The 19,980-nt window shown below is 32.5% G+C and overlaps 2 protein-coding genes across 5 annotated transcripts in view; both read left to right on the top strand.

Annotated features, from left to right (window-relative positions):
• The first annotated feature begins 2,446 nt into the window (after positions 1 to 2,446).
• LOC143247846 (heme-binding protein 1-like) lies at positions 2,447 to 14,594 on the top strand. Of its 3 annotated transcripts, none has more exons than XM_076496389.1 (5): positions 2,447 to 2,579; positions 8,318 to 8,405; positions 10,529 to 10,658; positions 10,877 to 11,048; positions 11,409 to 14,594. In XM_076496389.1, the coding sequence occupies exons 2-5, from the start codon at positions 8,328 to 8,330 to the stop codon at positions 11,605 to 11,607; spliced, it is 579 nt and encodes a 192-aa protein (XP_076352504.1). In that variant the 5' UTR covers positions 2,447 to 2,579; positions 8,318 to 8,327; the 3' UTR covers positions 11,608 to 14,594. The 3 variants fall into 3 exon arrangements, with proteins under 3 accessions (XP_076352504.1, XP_076352503.1, XP_076352505.1); XM_076496388.1 differs by having other exon boundaries at positions 2,526 to 2,637; XM_076496390.1 differs by having other exon boundaries at positions 2,554 to 2,712.
• A 3,631-nt stretch (positions 14,595 to 18,225) lies between these two features.
• LOC143247845 (ubiquinone biosynthesis protein COQ4 homolog, mitochondrial-like) overlaps positions 18,226 to 19,980 on the top strand; it is a 205,633-nt gene continuing 203,878 nt past the window's right edge. Inside the window, exons 1-2 of one of the 2 annotated variants that reach the window (XM_076496387.1) lie at positions 18,226 to 18,446; positions 19,264 to 19,389. In XM_076496387.1, coding sequence (XP_076352502.1) covers positions 18,272 to 18,446; positions 19,264 to 19,389 — 301 coding nt within the window. In that variant the 5' untranslated portion in view covers positions 18,226 to 18,271. The remainder of the gene's footprint in view (positions 18,447 to 19,263; positions 19,390 to 19,980) is intronic. The other variant, XM_076496386.1, reaches the window with a different exon arrangement.

Genomic DNA, 19,980 nt, shown 5'->3' with positions numbered 1-19,980 from the left:
TCTAAACATTGTTCAGTCCTTATTGTAACAACTTGAAATATCCAGAATACATTAGTAACATTTTAAACATTGTTCAGTCATTATTGTTACTACTTAAAATATCCAGAATAATTTAGTAACATTCTAAACATTGTTCAGTCATTACTGTATCTACTTGAAATATCCAGAATACATTAGTAACATTTTAAACATTGTTCAGTTGTTATTGTTATATTTAAAATATCCAGAAAACTTTAGTAACAGTCTAAACATTGTTCAGTCATTACTGGATCTGCTTGAAATATCCAGAATACATTAGTAACATTTTAAACATTGTTCAGTCATTACTGGATCTGCTTGAAATATCCAGAATACATTAGTAACATTTTAAACATTGTTTAGTCATCAATGTTACTACTTGATAGTATACATTAGTATACTATCTTATATTAGTATAGTATTATACTAATACATTAGTATAGTATTAGAATACATTAGTAACATTCTAAACATTTTTCACTCATTTTTGGATCTACTTGAAACATCCAAGTTACAACCAAGTCAAAATGTAGCAAAGTTATATAATTGCAGTTTTATAATCTTCGTCTGGCCCGACATGGCCAAGCGCGTTAAGACATTCGACTCGTAATCTGAGAGTCGCGAGTTCGAATCCCCATCAACCAAACATCCTCGCCCTCCCAGCCATGGGGGCGTTATAATATGACAGTGAATCCCACTATTCGTTGGTAAAAGAGTAGCCCAAGAGTTGGAGGTGGGTGGTGATGACTAGCTGCCTTCCCTCTAGTCTTACACTGCTAAATTAGGGGCGGCACGGTGCAGTGGGCTAACCTACTCACTTAAGAAAAAACCTGTTGAAGAATCCGCAAGTGATTGTGGCCCTATGTTCCTTGATGGAATCGAGTGCTGAATAAATGATGAATCTTCGTCTATTATATTTAGAAAGAGAGCCCCTGTAGAGTCAGCGTTATTCTATTAGCTCACGATGTTGACTGATTATTTGTAACCTACCTATTGTTAGGCTTTATTCCAAATTATTAAAAGCATTTATGTTTACATCACATCTATTTACAAACAAACCAGAAAAATGATTAGTTACACTGTTGTTGAGAAATAGTCAACATAGGTTGAAATTTACAGAAGAGTTAATTCAAATAGGCAAGACCCCCACATCTTCCCGTTTATTTTAATAAAACGCAGGTAAACAAACCACCATGATATACAAGTGTATGCTGTTTAAAAGTAATAGTAATTGTGTAACGACTTCGAATTATCTATCTTTGCGTGAGATTTAGCAAATTTTAATTATATTTACGAAAATATTGAAAGCATTGTTTTTGTGGCCCAGGATATTTTACTTTTATCTTAAACGTTATATCTCCAGACACGATTAATTTATTTTCGGCCCGGCATGGCCAGGTGGTTAAGGCACACCCGTCACACCAAACATGTTCGCCCTTTCAGCCGTGGGGGCATTATTATTGTTCCTACGTTGTTTATAGATACAATGACTACAATGTACGCCCGCGTCGCGCTAAACATGCTCACCCTCCCAGCCGTGGGGGTGTATAATGTGAAGGTCAATCCCACTATTCGTTGGTAAAAGAGTAGCCCAAGAGTTGGCGGTGGGTGATGATGAATAGCTGCGTTCCCTCTAGTCTTACACTGCTAAATTACGGACGGCTAGTGTAGATAGCCCTCGTGTAGCTTTGCGCGAAATTCAAAACAAACCAAACCAACTTATTTTCTTTTATAACAGAACCCAATCGACCACTTATGAAAACATGCAAATATTGATGGGTAACGCTGGGTCCAATAGTAGAAAATTATTGAAAACGTAATAATGAAGTCCTCTTATAAATACAAAAGTGTAATAAAATATTTGATTCTAGTTTATATATTAGTTGCAGTTCTAGGTTAACATATTAGGCTAAGAATTAAAAGATTTATTAGAGTTCAAGACGTCACGCTGCTGTTTACTCGCTGCACTTTCAATTGTATGCACGGTTTAAAAGAGACAGTAAGTTCCATTTATCAATATAAAGAAAAACAGAACCCGCGGCATCGGGTGTTACCTGTTGTTCGATCTGTAGTTCGAAATCAAGAAAGGTTATATCTGGATCCTAGGATGATGCTGACTAGCTTCAAATTGGACAGTGAAATTAACACTTGAATAATTGTCTGGAAATTTGACTAACAACAATAATTTATTAATTTATAACTATCGTCTTAACATTTCATGAATGATTTTTTTTTAATATCCAGTTCTGAGCATGTTTTTGCATTATTTATTGTATTTAAGATGTGTTAACTGATCTACGTTTTATATTTACCTAAACAAAATTACGGTATTTTCTCTTTTTATATTTTGCACACTTGAAGATATGATGTAGCTCGCATATCTCCCGTTTAGGAGTTAGTTTTCTTAATTTAATAACAAGATATTCAGCTTTTATGCTGAGGTAAAGTTCTTTCCGGAAATGTAGAATGGCTTTAGAATTTTCGACGATAGGCGTTGATTTAAGAAGTGACAGCACGTGACCAATTTGCCATCGAAGTCGTTTTTGAGGTTGAGTAGGAAGGTAGTTTTAAAACATTTGTGATTTAAATTATAGTATAGTTTTAAATCGTTTTTGAGAGGTATGTAACTAAACTATACGACGTCTTTAAATATTTATAAGAACTGAATGTATGCAAATCTTTAATTTATTTAAGGTATCTTCCAATTTTGTCTTATATTAAGTGTTAATATTATTGTCTTCTGGTGGTATTTTGAGTGGTCACGGTTGAAAAGAAATATTCATATGGTCAGTAACAGGAATATCGACAATGTATTAATATAAATTATTACCGTATCAGTACCATGGAATACACTTATTCAGGGTGTATGTATGTTTGTGTCCGGTCATTAAAAAGTTTAATAAAGGTAAAAGTAAAAACGTGTTAAAATTATGGGTTAGTGAATTATAGGTAACGAACCGTTGCAGAACGAGAAATGATTAAGTTGTCTACCCTGGCGGAATAAATTTTTAAATTTTGTACAATTAATGCAGATATTTATTTTCAATATTGTTTACATTTTTGTGATATTTCTCAGGATCTTGGAAAATGTTATTTTTTTAGTAGTTGTTAATTTGTTATTAAATTGTTACAGTTTATAAACTTTCGTAATTTCTTGAAATTGTCATGGTTTATTTATGTGTATTTCAAACTTAATTCGGCATTTTGTTACACAGGTTTTAAGGTTTATGTTTTCGACATATCAAGTCAAAAGAGGATCTGTGACCCAATTGATTTTTAGCACTATAATGTGTGTTTTGGAATATTTGAAATTTCATATAAGTTTCTTGTGATTTTATAAGTTATCTATAACTCTTACTAGTTGAGTATTCTTATAAAACTGTTGGAATTAACATGTTAATTTGGTCTACATGGTTATGAATGGTTTCTGTTGACTTGTTTAACTAGCTGAAAGTAGTTGGATTCTATAATTTGAAGGAAGACTCGACACAAAAGACACACCAAAAAGAAGTTGGAAAAAATCCTGACAATTACAGTTGAAATGGTTGTGGAACAACTGAAATCTGTTGATTCAAACCAGACTTGGAGAATTATCAGAAATTTCAGTTGCCCAGAGTTAACAACTGTTAATAGAAATCTGTTGATTCAAACTAGACTTGGATAATTATCAGAAGTTTCAGTTGCCCAGAGTTAACAACTGTTAATAAGTCTCAATTAAAAGTATTCTTAGCATGTGTGAAGCAATTTGGTAGACTCCATGTGTTCCATACTACAATATACACATGTAAACAAATAAAAAACAAACTTTTGACACACAGTGAATTTTAATGAGTGTTTCATTTCGTTAGCTCATTTCATCTTACCTTTACTGGTAAATGTGTAGGTCTGGTTAACGTCAGTAATCTTTCTTTTGCACATGGTAACACTAGAGAAATAAACTCTAGAACACCAGTATGGTGAATGTGATGGATGGTAGCCTTAAACTTGTGTAATCTACATGTATTATTAATAGATGTAAGAAATTAGTTTCTCTATACAATTTTTCGATTTCTTTAATGCCTCTTTATGAAACACTATAACTAGTAATTGTGTGTTCTATTAATAATTTTTGTAATTAAATCCAAATACTGGATAGAGTGTTTGTATAATTGTGAAGCAGAGTCCTGATGAAATTCAGTACTGAAACTGTCACTGTTAGTATCTTTGAAAGGTAGATTTGATTGAAACCAAGACTAACAGTGAAAATCAGTTAATTGATATAAAAATGACAAAAGTGTGGTAAATGTATCTCTTGTGATCAAATGGTTTTAAAACTATCAGGGGATTCTATTTAACAATAATTTTTAATGAAAGATTAGCCATTGTTTTTGATAACTTTGAACCTTCTTGATTCAAGAAAGATGATTGTTGATCTCGTTGTAAGAACCAATATGTTGTGAACATAAAAATATCACATTAAACCATTCACAACTTAAGTAAAATGCTAAGAATAATGGTCTTTACAAATCCATTATTTCTTATAAACATACATTTATATTTATTTATTTATGAAGGTTGGGTATAACAAATATCTTTTAAATTTTAGGAAAACTCAAAATTCACTTTTACTGTGCTAGATGTCTATCTAAGTTACAAGTTTTTAACTTGGTAATTGTTAATCACTCTTTACGAATTCTGTTAAATAACGGGTTCAGCAACTACTATAAACCCATACTATTAAGAACTGTGTTAAATAACGGGTTCAGCAACTACTATAAACCCATCCGATTAAGAACTGTGTTAAATAACCGGTTCAGCAACTACTATAAACCCATCCGATTAAGAACTGTGTTAAATAACGGGTTCAGCAACTACTATAAACCCATCCGATTAAGAACTGTGTTAAATAACGGGTTCAGCAACTACTATAAACCCATCCGATTAAGAACTGTGTTAAATAACGGGTTCAGCAACTACTATAAACCCATCCGATTAAGAACTGTGTTAAATAACGGGTTCAGCAACTACTATAAACCCATCCGATTAAGAACTGTGTTAAATAACGGGTTCAGCAACTACTATAAACCCATCCGATTAAGAACTGTGTTAAATAACGGGTTCAGCAACTACCATAAACCTATCCGATTAAGAACTGTGTTAAATAACGGGTTCAGCAACTACTATAAACCCATCCGATTAAGAACTGTGTTAAATAGCGGGTTCAGCAACTACTATAAACCCATCCGATTAAGAACTGTGTTAAATAACGGGTTCAGCAACTACTATAAACCCATCCGATTAAGAACTGTGTTAAATAACCGGTTCAGCAACTACTATAAACCCATACTATTAAGAACTGTTTTAAATAACGGGTTCAGCAACTATTATAAACCTATCCGATTAAGAACTGTGTTAAATAACGGGTTCAGCAACTATTATAAACCTATCCGATTAAGAACTGTGTTAAATAACGGGTTCAGCAACTACTATAAACCCATCCGATTAAGAACTGTGTTAAATAACGGGTTCAGCAACTACTATAAACCCATACTATTAAGAACTGTGTTAAATAACGGGTTCAGCAACTACTATAAACCTATCCGATTAAGAACTGTGTTAAATAACGGGTTAAGCAACTACTATAAACCCATCCGATTAAGAACTGTGTTAAATAACGGGTTCAGCAACTACTATAAACCCATCCGATTAAGAACTGTGTTAAATAACCGGTTCAGCAACTACTATAAACCCATACTATTAAGAACTGTGTTAAATAACGGGTTAAGCAACTACTATAAACCTATCCGATTAAGAACTGTTAAATAACGGGTTCAGCAACTACTATAAACCCATCCGATTAAGAACTGTGTTAAATAACGGGTTCAGCAACTACTATAAACCTATCCGATTAAGAACTGTTAAATAAAGGGTTCAGCAACTACTATAAACCCATCCGATTAAGAACTGTGTTAAATAACCGGTTCAGCAACTACTATAAACCCATCCGATTAAGAACTGTGTTAAATAACGGGTTCAGCAACTACTATAAACCTATCCGATTAAGAACTGTGTTAAATAACGGGTTCAGCAACTACTATAAACCTATCCGATTAAGAACTGTGTTAAATAACGGGTTCAGCAACTACTATAAACCCATCCGATTAAGAACTGTGTTAAATAACCAGTTCAGCAACTACTATAAACCCATACTATTAAGAACTGTGTTAAATAACGGGTTCAGCAACTATTATAAACCCATACTATTAAGAACTGTGTTAAATAACGGGTTCAGCAACTACTATAAACCCATCCGATTAAGAACTGTGTTAAATAACGGGTTCAGCAACTACTATAAACCTATCCGATTAAGAACTGTTAAATAACGGGTTAAGCAACTACTATAAACCTATCCGATTAAGAACTGTGTTAAATAACGGGTTAAGCAACTACTATAAACCCATACTATTAAGAACTGTGTTAAATAACGGGTTCAGCAACTATTATAAACCTATCCGATTAAGAACTGTGTTAAATAACGGGTTCAGCAACTACTATAAACCTATCCGATTAAGAACTGTGTTAAATAACGGGTTCAGCAACTACTATAAACCCATACTATTAAGAACTGTGTTAAATAACGGGTTAAGCAACTACTATAAACCCATCCGATTAAGAACTGTTAAATAACGGGTTCAGCAACTACTATAAACCCATCCGATTAAGAACTGTGTTAAATAACGGGTTCAGCAACTACTATAAACCCATCCGATTAAGAACTGTGTTAAATAACGGGTTAAGCAACTACTATAAACCTATCCGATTAAGAACTGTGTTAAATAACCGGTTCAGCAACTACTATAAACCCATCCGATTAAGAACTGTGTTAAATAACGGGTTCAGCAACTACTATAAACCCATCCGATTAAGAACTGTGTTAAATAACGGGTTCAGCAACTACTATAAACCCATCCGATTAAGAACTGTGTTAAATAACGGGTTCAGCAACTACTATAAACCCATCCTATTAAGAACTGTGTTAAATAACGGGTTAAGCAACTACTATAAACCTATCCGATTAAGAACTGTGTTAAATAATGGGTTCAGCAACTACTATAAACCCATCCGATTAAGAACTGTGTTAAATAACGGGTTAAGCAACTACTATAAACCCATACTATTAAGAACTGTGTTAAATAACGGGTTAAGCAACTACTATAAACCTATCCGATTAAGAACTGTTAAATAACGGGTTAAGCAACTACTATAAACCTATCCGATTAAGAACTGTGTTAAATAACGGGTTCAGCAACTACTATAAACCCATCCGATTAAGAACTGTGTTAAATAACGGGTTCAGCAACTACTATAAACCCATCCGATTAAGAACTGTGTTAAATAACGGGTTCAGCAACTACTATACACCTATCCGATTAAGAACTGTGTTAAATAACGGGTTAAGCAACTACTATAAACCCATACTATTAAGAACTGTGTTAAATAACCGGTTCAGCAACTATTATAAACCCATACTATTAAGAACTGTGTTATAGGAAACCGTTCACTACGTACTGTTAGTAGTCTGTGTAAGAACTTGTATGTGGTCCATGGATATAATTTATTTATGTGACTGTTCTGTGTATATAGTAGTTACCCACTGTCTATCCATGCAACATGGCAACAGTGAAGGTTTGAGAAAACTTCACACAACAGTTTTTGGTGCCAACATTAATTATTCCTGTCATTTTTAGGTTAAAATAGAGCTCTAAACTGACAACAATACAAAATAACGTAAAAGTTTCCTAATATCTATCAACAGCCTCTTCTGGACCAGTATACTCTTATGATTGTAACTTGACATAAAGTTCAAAATATCATTTAAAAACAAATGTTGTGTAAAAAATTAATTTTATAATGCTACAGAGACTGCCAGCCTAGCAGAAGATTTACCAAACTGACTAGAACTACTGTTCTTGAAAGTATTTTAAGTGTCTAAAGAGAGTTAAATAAGTAGTTTGTTAAAACTACACTATTACCATTAGTAACTGATCTCTGTTTCTCTTTAGTTTGTAGCAGGAGATATATCTGAAGTTTATTAGGACTGTTTGTGTATGGCCTGTACTAACTGATTTTATTTCTCTAGTCTCAGTACAATGTCATTTTATTTCTCTAGTCTCAGTACAATGTCGTTTTATTTCTCTAGTCTCAGTACAATGTCGTTTTATTTCTCTAGTCTCAGTACAATGTCGTTTTATTTCTCTAGTCTCAGTACGATGTCGTTTTATTTCTCTAGTCTCAGTACAATGTCGTTTTATTTCTCTAGTCTCAGTACGATGTCGTTTCTAAAGTTCATTAAAAGTGCTGTAACTGGAAGTGAAGAACCCAAGTATGAAGTCGTTAAGAAAACTGATGTAAGTAATTAATTTCTCTAGAGTCTCAGTAATATAACCTCCTATGTCGAGTTTTATTTCTGTTAGTCTCAGTAACGATGTTATTTTTATCTGAGTTATAGTCTCAGTTCAGATTTGTAACATTTTATTTTAACATCTAGTCTCAGTACAATGTACGTAACATAATTTATTTGTAACATCTGAGTCTATAGTACAATGTACAGATTTATTATACTTTCTAGTCTCAGTTATAGATGTTTTTCTAAAATTCATTAAAAGTGTGTAACTGGAAGTGAAGAACCCAAGTATGAAGTCGTTAAGAAAACTGATGTAAGTAATATAACCTTCCATACATCTGAGTTATAGTTTAGATTGTGTGAGTAATATAACCTCCTATACATCTGAGTTATAGTTTATATTTATGTTCAGATTTAGTAACATACTGTTATTTGTAACATCTGAGTTATAGTTTATATTTATGTTCAGATTTAGTAACATACTGTTATTTGTAACATCTGAGTTATAGTTTATATTTATGTACAGATTTAGTAATATAATGTTATTTGTAACATCTGAGTTATAGTTTAGATTTATGTACAGATTTAGTAACACTGTTATTTGTAACATCTGAGTTATAGTTTATATTTATGTACAGATTTAGTAACATACTGTTATTTGTAACATCTGAGTTATAGTTTATATTTATGTACAGATTTAGTAACATACTGTTAATTGTAACATCTGAGTTATAGTTTATATTTATGTACAGATTCAGTAACATAATGTTATTTGTATAGTATAATATTTGGCATATGACAGTGGCATTAGTTATCTGTGTGTTACAGTATGTGTCGTGTAACGCTACTGGTATTAGTTATCTGTGTGTTACAGTATGTGTTGTGTAACGCTACTGGTATTGGTTATCTGTGTGTTACAGTGTGTGTCGTGTAACGCTACTGGTATTGGTTATCTGTGTACTAGTCATCCCTAGTAAAGACAGTTAAATATTTCCCCTCTGTCATCTGTCGGGTTATCTGACTAGTAACATTTGGCTTTTAGGATTTATCTGTGACCCTTAAGTTCACAGCATGACTTTTTTTTTTCCTTTTTTACAACAACGGGACTGAAACTGTGGATCTTTGAATCCAGTGTCCAGCGGCTAATCCCAAAGGAAGGATTTGAAAAAACCATTTGGTTCTGCATGTGTTGTGACTGAACTGAATTTCATAAGTTGTAATTATTACTGCACTGTCTTTATAAGTTCAACAGTTATTACACAGGGGACAGTTTTATTATTACTGCACTGTCTTTATAAGTTCAACAGTTATTACACAGGGGACAGTTTTATTATTACTGCACTGTCTTTAGAAGTTCAACAGTTATTACACAGGGGACAGTTTTATTATTACTGCACTGTCTTTAGAAGTTCAACAGTTATTACACAGGGGACAGTTTTATTATTACTGCACTGTCTTTATAAGTTCAACAGTTCTTACTCAGGGGACAGTTTTATTGTTACTGTATTCTCTTTATACAGTCAACAGTTCTTACACAGTGGACAGTTTTATTATGAGAAACCCTAAATTAACCTTAAAATCTGTTATCAGTTATAAAAAAAAAATACTTTTTATGTTGAAATTCATGTCCTTCCTTTATTTTATCACTCTTACCTGAGGGTTTTTCTTACATATAATGTACACTGTACAAAATGTAATAAGTTTTTACTCTAGAATGATACCCAAACTGTAGATGTCTGATACTTAGGAGTTGATCACTTTAACTGGGGAAAGGTGTCTCAGAATTCTTCTGATAAAGCATGAAAGTAATTATGAAGGACAACAGCAGAAGAGAAATAAGAAATGATAAAATGGTTCACCATTATCATATCTTACTTCATTCATTTTTCATAACATAGGTTAGAGATGACTCTTTTCTCCATAGTGTACTTTTCTATGATGTCTGAAAAGATAAATTTTTATCAGAATAGATGTTTGTTTTTTTACTGTAAATACTTATCCATAAGTCTGAAAGTGGAAGTTTTAGAAGTTAAAACATACAAAAGACCCTAACTTTAACAAACACGTTTGTTTCGTGTATTTTTTTTGTGGTGAGTTTCTAGAGTAACTTCTGATTTCACTTGACAGGATTTTGAGATTCGATCTTATCCAGAAACCCAGTGGGTAACACTGAAGTTGTCTGGTAAATTACCCGATGAGTTTGGACGGGAAGAGTTTCATCGACTGTTTGGTTACATTAACGGGCAGAATGAATCGGGTAATATTCTATTTAGTTAACATCAAATTCTGCTATTGGATATCCTGGAGTAATTAACCAGTGTGTTTGTTAATATTTTAGAAAATCCACTAGTAGTGAACCCTTATCTTTTATGTTGTAAGCATGTTGTGTGTTTGTGTTATTCATCTATGTTGGTTACTTTTTCAGTTTTTGTAGTCTTGTATTAATAAATATAACTTCCTTAAAACACTAAACAGGTGCTTCGATGGACATGACGGCACCTGTTTTGTTTCAAGTCAGTACTGAGGAAGGAAAAGAGAGAGACTATACTGTCTCTTTCTTTTTGTCATCATCTTTGAATGATCCTCCGAAACCGATAGATCCAGATATGTATCTGGTCAAGTCTCCATCACGTGAAGTATTTGTGAGGTAAAATATGATAGTATTGTAGGTGTTATCTAAATTTAAGATAAGACAGCAGTGTGTTGGAAAACTAAACCTAGGATCCACATGTAATGTATTTGAAACGTTTAGACTGTTGTAGGAAAAACTACATGTTGGATACAATAGTTTATTCAGTGGATTAAAGTTGTAATAAGTTATTACTCTCCTACTTTGTGAAGTTAGTAATAATTCATATTTGCATGGACTAATCAGCTATAATAGGTTCTAACTGACTGACTTTGAGGAATCCATCAATACATAGGCTAGAAGGAAACTGTCCAAGATATAGAATATTATGACTGTTTTGGTATTCTTATATATTATTTCTGGTCTTATTTCTCTCAGAACCTTTGGAGGATTTGCCAAGGATGCTGACTGGAAAAAAGAATTTGAGTCCTTGAAGTCTAAATTGGAAAATCCCGCAGAGGCCGATTTATTGAGTTTTTGTCGGGCTGGGTTTGATCCTCCATTTAAACCTTTTGGAAGAAGAAATGAAGTTTGGGTGTTTAAAAAACAAATGTCAGTATCTGATGTGGCTGAGTAAAGATACTTGTGACAATAAGGGTGCACAACTTGGGATTCATTGTGACAATAAGGGTGACAGTATGCACAACTTGGGACTCATTCACTAATTCTTACTAATTTCACAATTTTAAATCTTGTAGTGTTAACAAAACTGTTTTTTTTACTTACTGACTGTTATACAGATGACTGTTCTGATTTTCACTCTACTTTTTGAAGAATAACTTTTTTGTTAGAGATATTGGGTATTAAATAATTTTTGGACAACAGAAACAACAATTTAACTGTTATATGCGATTTAATAAGTATGTACAACCTGATATAATTTTATTAAAGTTATTTTTAATTAAAGTAATAAAAAGAAAATAATCTATTGATGTTAAGAGGAGCATAAGTTCAATGGATGTTTGTATAAAGTTAACGAGTATTTTCATCTTGAGATTAAAAATGACAGTGTACAGAATACCTAATTAAATCAGTTCCTGATATGCTGAATCTTGCATCTATCATCGTTATCGTGTATGTTATTGTAATTCTTTTATTTAATTGTAATTATCAAAATGTGCAGGTTTCAACTTGAAGATATAAATGAAGATCAGGTTGACTTCTGAATTTAAAATGTACAAGAATTAGATATGATGTTGGTCTATAATGTAAACATCGTGCTTTCTCCACACAAGCTAAACGTATTCTAAGCCTTTTTTGATGTTTCTAAGTTTTCTAACTGTAACAACTATTTTTCTGATTTATAACTTATGTAAAGCTCATAAACAAGTATTGTTTTAAAACCATTTAAAGTGTGACTGTGAGGTTGTGTGTGTGTTTAAAATTAGGTGTGAGATTTTCATTGTGATTTTCTGAAGAATAGGAGAGTAACACTATGACGAATATTGTAATTGTACAATGTTTCTGTCATGTTAGTGTTGTAACAATCTTTCATTGGGTGTTTTTAAAGTTATTTTGTGAAAATAATTTGAGGTACAGTCAATGGAACCCCAAAAATTTTCTTTTATCTTTCACCTGTTCACTGTTGTATGGGATAAGCCTAAGTTTACAAACGCTGCTCAAACAAGTGTTGCACTAATGGTTCTACAATGAATTGAAAAAATAAACTTGCTTGTCTTGGTTATTGAATCATTTAACTGAATATATGCAATAATTAAAAAATAATTCTTCTGAAATCCTTTAAATGATTAGCAAATCACTTATTGCTGTCTCAGTACTACTCAAATGTGAAGGTCTTTGATATCAGTATCTAGAACTCTAGGCCTACTTTTACAAATGTATTTGATTTTAATACCATATGCCCTCTATCTGACATTCCAATTAAAACATTGAAAATATAGTTGAGAACAATACTTGTAGAGTATAAATGTTTCATTCTTTATGACACTGACTGTGATTGTGTATATTTATGGTAAGAAGTGTTCAAAGAAATAGAGTATTAGGCACATACACCTCTGTGTATCGATTGTTAACTAAAAACAAATTGGAAGGTATAATAATGTAACAACAATTTTAATTATAAGACCAGGTGTTTTAGCTTAATGATTATTTTTGTCTTTATTGAATACAAGATTTATTAAGGTACTTGTATTGAGACCTAACAATTTGTAGAATGTGTGTTACATATTATAAGAAGGTTGTGATGGAAACAACTTTGTACTGGCCTGGAAAATTGTTTGTACACTTAAGTACTGTACAAGCATTATGTGAAAGATTGTGTAACAAATGCAACATTCCACTGTTATACAACACGTACAACATTACACAATTGTGTAACAAGAAGTGTAACATTATAGTAAGTTGTGTGGTGTACCATCATTTGTAGTTACACAACAACAGATGAAGATTTTTAGTTACATAACTTACAGAATTATAAAACTTGTATAACACGTGGGTTTCTTTTGCTACATACTGTAACATAGTTAAGCAGGGTATGATCCTGTAGTGTGGGTTCCTTCTGCTGTGTTCTGTGTGGATTATATTATATATAAAGCTTCATTTCTATATCCTATAAATATACTTATTAAAGTAAGACAGGTACGGTACTCAAAATCTTCTGTGTACTACAAACATAACTTAAATAAAAAATATATCCAGTGATGAATATTTCTTGCTTACTTCTGTAAACACATTTTGGAATAATATTCAAAGTTCTCTAACTTTTTAGTGTAAAGGTACCTCAGAATAATATCGGGTACTTCATTTCTATTTCTCTTCCATAAAAGTAGTTCAATTAGAATAATATTCAGTGCTTTCTCTTAACATTTAAATTTTGAAACCTGTACTTACATATCTCTGTGTATAAACCTAACATATTATAATATTCAGTGCTATCAAATAATCAATAATTGCTTTTGGATTTAGTACAATATTTTTGAAATAATGACGTTTATCCACAAATGTTGTACTCTAATATACTACCTTATATCTGTTAGGTGATCTAATGTGTTGGGTTTCATTTCTATGTGCTTTAATATAATATCTAGAATATAACTTAAAAGTAACAAGTGTAAGTAATATAATATAAAAAACCTTCTTTATAAAGGTTATAATGCATTGCTTCATCAATTGGGTATCTGTACTGTTAAATATTTTTGGCCATATTCTAAATATGTTAAGAGTTTAGTGAGCTAATAATACAAATTATTCTATATAATAGAACTAAAATAATAAACATTCCATCCACAAACTTATTTTGTTTTTTAAATAGCCATAAACCTATATTTCATGCTCTAAGTATGCCGTAAGAACACCTTTAGATGTTTCTTTAAAGCGTTTATTTATATCTTCTGTTAAAATCTTAGAACGTGAATTTTTAGGCTTAAGAAGTTATTTTCGATATTTTTAGTAAAATTTGGGGATGTAATAATTGTTCTATCAATAGCCCTGATTATATATTTTTTTCTTTTTACATGAAAAGTTGGATCCTGTTTTTTGTTTATAATATTTATATGTTATCAAAATTTGATATGTGATTTTCGTAATAAAATTTTTTGAAATAACCGTCACTGTTGCATTAAAAATGTTTGTTTCATAATCTCACGATTTACTTCAAGGGAAGGAGTTTTTATTTTTTTAAATAAGGAAAGTATAAAAGGATATATCACTGGTACACACAGGCCCAAACTATCTACTATGTAAAATGGTTGTTGTTGTTACTGAAATATGTTTGAACTTGATTTATCGAGCTGTTGGGTTTCTATTTCTTTAACCGTCAAAAATATGACTAAACACAAACTCAAAAATGAATATCGCAAGGTTATTGAAACGTGCTGAAAACCTATAAAATATCTATTCATTTTTAGTTTATAGAAATAAACTGTTTAGGAATTTCCATTGTAGCATTATTCAATATAGATCACATGTTGACGTGATAAGTTTTAAATAAAATTTAACTGAAAACGTATTTGTCAAACACATCAGTATCTGTAAAAATACCCAGTTGCTAATCTGTGTGACGTCAGAATTACGTAAAGGTTAAGCGAGCTGGTGAATGCTAGTCTTGGATGACTTATTCGTGTTAAAAATAGAAAGTTTGTTTATTATGGTTAATAATGTTGTACCTAGCCTGTTGGTTATAATGTTTCGCAAATTATGATCCAAGCTTTGTGAGTAACGATTTGATCTGCGTTGACTCAATAAAACACTGAATCTTCGTAATTAATTAATGGTAATACACTTTTATTAATAAAACTGAGCTTGATAAATAATCATTAAGTGCTACATTTTCAATTAAAATTGGCGAATTTTTCAAATGGACGCTAATTGAAAAGACCACGTGACGACGAATTTTATTTTAAAAAAAATCTAAGGATTTTAACATTGCTGGTAGACAGTTTTACAAGCAAGAGAATTGGAATTATTGATATAAATACACCTATGAACATAATAGGATTGTTTTTTTGTATACCTAGCGCCAGGGTGGTAAAGGCGTGCGACTCGTAACTGAGGGTCACGGGTTCGCATCCCTGTCGCACCACACATGCTGGCGCTTTCAGCCGTGGGGGCGTTATAAAGTGAAGGTCAATCCCACTATTCGTTGATAAAAGAGTTGGAGGTGGGTGGTGATGACTAGCTGCCTTCCCTCTAGTCTTACACTGCTAAATTAGGGACGGCTAGTGCAGATAGCCCTCGAGTAGCTTTGTGCGAAATTAAAAAAAAACAGTACCTAACGCCATGAGGAGTTGTGGGCGATGTATATATTTTTTATATTTTCTACTCTATTTTTCCCATATTCAGTTAAGTTGGAAATATACAATTTAACATTAATTTTTTTTAGAAACTATGTCTGATGATGGAGCATTATTTTTCCTTATTTTAAAGTCCAAGCAATGCAAAAATAAAATCTAAACAAAATTACTCTAAACATTCTGAAAAAAAAATCCAACCCAAACGAGTAAAATAATTAAAATATGAAAAACTTGCACAGACCAAGTACACAGTTAAAAAATATATTTAGATTCCTATTATATTAAAACGATCTTGTAACTTCACTACGTTGTCGTAGGGGCCCGGCATGGCCAAGTGTGTTAAGGCGTTCGACTCGTAATCCGAGGGTCGCGGGTTCGAATCCCGATCGCACCAAACATGCTCGCCCTTTTAGCCGTGGGGTCGTTATAATGTGACGGTCAATCCCACTATTCGTTGGTAAAAGAGTTGGCGGTGGGTGGTGATGACTAGTTGCCTTCCCTCTAGTCTTACACTGCAAAGTTAGGGACGGCTAGCGAAGATAGCCCTCGAGTAGCTTTGCGCGAAATTCGAAACCAAAAAAAGGTTGTCGTAGTTCATGTCTACATGCAACAATGTTCTCGTTTACGATTGTGAATTTTGGCAGAAGTCCTGCAGTATAGTTACTATTGCAAAATGCTCCTTAATAAAGCAGCTATATTCAAATCCTAACAGCTTTTCACTATTCAGCTGGTATACCAGGATGGAAGTTCCTCAGCACACGTTTCAACAGTCCAATGACAGAGAAATCCAAAGGCAATGGTTTCATCAATTCTTTTTTTTTTTTTTTTTTTATAGCATGAAGGTCCATTTCGCTCTCAGTTTCTTGATAAGATATGTTGTGAAAGCTACTTGTATTCTCAAGATGGCTGGTATGAGTATTAGCACTTTAATTAAAGTACAGAACAGCGTTTCGACCTTCTTAGGCTGACAAAGATAGAGTTTGCAAGTAATTTTCTCATCATCACGAATGCACGCGATTTGTTTCAATTTTCTTAAGTAAGAACCTTCTTGATTATGCTGTGTACTGTTGAGTGGATTCAGGGAGACGTGGACAGCTTTTGCCACAAATCCTTGTGTTCGTATATTTTCACGTGTTACAAAATCCCACATTTTGCCTATTACAGTCAATATACGACTTAATGTAGGTCTCATTTTGAATGGTCTTGATCTCCAATTTGATCCTATTCCTTTGTTTTCCAATACCATTAAGTACAACTGATATTCAATCTGGAAAAATCAACATCTCTAATCTAAAAAAAAAAAAAATTTATGGCCTGATATATTGTCCAAAAGGGCTGTTATACATTCTTACAAAAAAGCAATCAATATTCAGTAGCACCAAACTACCTACAACCCGGTAATCAAAGATTAAACGTAGTTATGATGCATACAATTCACCTATGACTTCATATTGGCTGTAGTTGACAAATCACTTGCTGATTTGCATATTTAAAATAGTTTGAATATAATATGTACTCAACTCTGTAGAAAGTAGATGTGGTATACTACACTCAAACAAATAATACAGACACTAGTATTGTTTATTGGTTTGTTTTTGAATTTCACGCAAAGCTACGCAAGGCCTATTTGCGCTAGCCTTCCTTAATTTAGTAATGTAAGACTAGAAGGAAGGCAGCTAGTTATCGCAACCTCCTGCTAACTATTAGGCTACTTTTTTACCAACGAATAGTGGGATTGACCGTAACATAATAACGCCACCACGGCTGAAAGAACGAGAATCTTTGGTGTGATGAAGATTTGAACTCGCAACCCTCAGATTACGAGTCGAGTGCATTAACCTCTTGGACATGACAAATCAGTTCCATTGAGGTTCAGGGGCAAATTTATGAACTTACAATGCTGAAATTTGTGGTTTGGTTCCCGCAATGGACAGAGCAGAGATAGTCCATTGTGCACATTGCATTAAAGTAGGAATAACAGCAAAAAAACTAATTAAAAACTGTGATTAATAACGATGAACATTTATTTAAAACAAATAAACACAAATGACGACCACATGACGCGTATATGAATTCAGGAAATTTGAAAATATATTTGTTAAATAAATTACATATCTCTATTTACATATGTATTTGAAATGTAACTATTATCCCATTTTAACACTGAACTGTGTTATTGTTTAATTATTAATACAATGTGAAAGTTGAGTTTTGTTTCTTTCAACAAACTAAGACTAGACAAAGTCAACAAACATTTTACTTTTTGACAAAGAAGCTGTCTAGACCTTGAGTGTTTATCTGAAGTTAAGATCAAAGCTACAACAATAGGCTATCTGTACTCAGCCCACCGTTCGTCGAAACCCAGTTTATAGCACTTTTAGTTCGCAGATATACCCCTGTGGCACTGGGGTGGCTTTGTTTTTATTAAATTGGATAAGTAAACACTTTTAAAAAAAGTCACAGAAGGTGGCGTTAACACTGCTTAAAATTATGGTGGGTTTATTTAGGTTTTCGTGTAAGTCGGCGACATGGGGTAGAGACTATTTACAGCATATTTTATCATTTAGACTAATTTGTAAAGTCCACCCAAAATTTTTATTGTTTCATTCTGTAAAATGCTGTTCAACCAGAAGTTCAGCATCTTATGGCAATTCTCTTTCGTCAGGTGAGAGTTGAGATTTTCAAAATTTTTGTCTAGTGACAGTAAATAACGTGAGTTATAACTTCTTAGTGTTGTATGTTAGTTGGGTCTTGTGATTGTAATATTGTTATTAGTGTTAATTTAACGTATAACCGTGTAACTTGCATGTGTACAAAATGTTTGACACTTTTTGTTTATACTATAAGTCATTTTGCTTTTATTAAGCATAGGACTTTCACCACCGGATTTCTCTTCTTTGGTTGGGATAAATGGTACATGTATTTATCTTATGAACTCCACTAATTATTTAACACTCCTACGAAAAGTGGGGCCTAATAGGCCCCAGAGCAACTTGAAAGGTTATTAATATTAGGCTAATAATTGTGTATTTAAATGAAATTGCCATTTAAATCCATTAATGAATGGATTAACGAGATTCCCACTGTCCCTATCTACTATCTAGCGAAACCACAGCCAGGGGAACGGGCTTTGAGAAATCAGGACTAGAAACGTCTTTTCGTAGGAGTGTTAAATTTGTTCTTACTGTTTCACTAACTCTACAAGAAAGTATTGTACACCTTATTTAAGAGTCTCCTGTAAATTTAATATCATGATAATAATTAAGTGCAAGTGAGGTATTTAAATTATATGCAGTTTTAGCATAAAATAAATTACAATACCTCAATATAGAAATAAATGGATATAGTAAATAACATATTTCGATGAAATGCAACCATAGAAACTTTACCCCTTTCTACAGGAAGGCAAAGTTAATATTTTTTAAAGCAGTAAGCAAAGAATGAGGTTTGACATGTGTTTTATTTTATGAATGTATTTTTAGGAGAGATTGACTCTCAAGATAATGAAGAAATTCTCTACCCAGGACACATAAGTACATCTTTGTTTCAAAAGGTTCTCCTTGGTGTTGGATCTGCAGTAGTTGCACTAACAAACCCTCACAGAGGAGGCAAGTCTTGCTATCTTCTAGCAAAATTGAACCAAGTACTTAAGTCTATATTTAACTAATATTTAACAAAGCACTGTTGTTTAAAAATTAATTGGTTTTATGGAACACAGGCAGAGAATGGTAGTGACTCTTATCTTAGAATATTAATTGGTTTTATGGAACACAGGCAGAGAATGGTAGTGACTCTTATCTTAGAATATTAATTGGTTTTATGGAACACAGGCAGAGAATGGTAGTGACTCTTATCTTAGATATAATATTAATTGGTTTTATGGAACACAGGCAGAGAATAGTAGTGACTCTTATCTTAGATATAATATTAATTGGTTTTATGGAACACAGGCAGAGAATAGTAGTGACTCTTATCTTAGATATAATATTAATTGGTTTTATGGAACACAGGCAGAGAATATTAGTGACTTTTATCTTAGATATAATATTAATTGGTTTTATGGAACACAGGCAGAGAATAGTAGTGACTCTTATCTTAGATATAATATTAATTGGTTTTATGGAACACAGGCAGAGAATAGTAGTGACTTTTATCTTAGATATAATATTAATTGGTTTTATGGAACACAGACAGAGAAT

The sequence above is a fragment of the Tachypleus tridentatus genome, chromosome 3 (assembly GCF_004210375.1).
Source record: "Tachypleus tridentatus isolate NWPU-2018 chromosome 3, ASM421037v1, whole genome shotgun sequence".
NCBI lineage: Eukaryota > Metazoa > Arthropoda > Merostomata > Xiphosura > Limulidae > Tachypleus > Tachypleus tridentatus.
The sequence above is the reverse complement of the archived record's forward strand: the minus strand, read 5'-3'. Positions and strand labels throughout refer to the sequence as shown.

What these genes read in the sequence shown, in the direction of transcription:
- LOC143247846 (XM_076496389.1), top strand. Translation starts at nt 8,328, where the DNA reads ATGTCGTTTCTAAAGTTCATTAAAAGTGCTGTAACTGGAAGTGAAGAA. An exon ending in TAACGGGCAGAATGAATCGG is followed by an intron (nt 10,659 to 10,876) that starts GTAATATTCTAT and finishes AACACTAAACAG; the next exon opens with GTGCTTCGATGGACATGACG. An exon ending in TCACGTGAAGTATTTGTGAG is followed by an intron (nt 11,049 to 11,408) that starts GTAAAATATGAT and finishes TATTTCTCTCAG; the next exon opens with AACCTTTGGAGGATTTGCCA.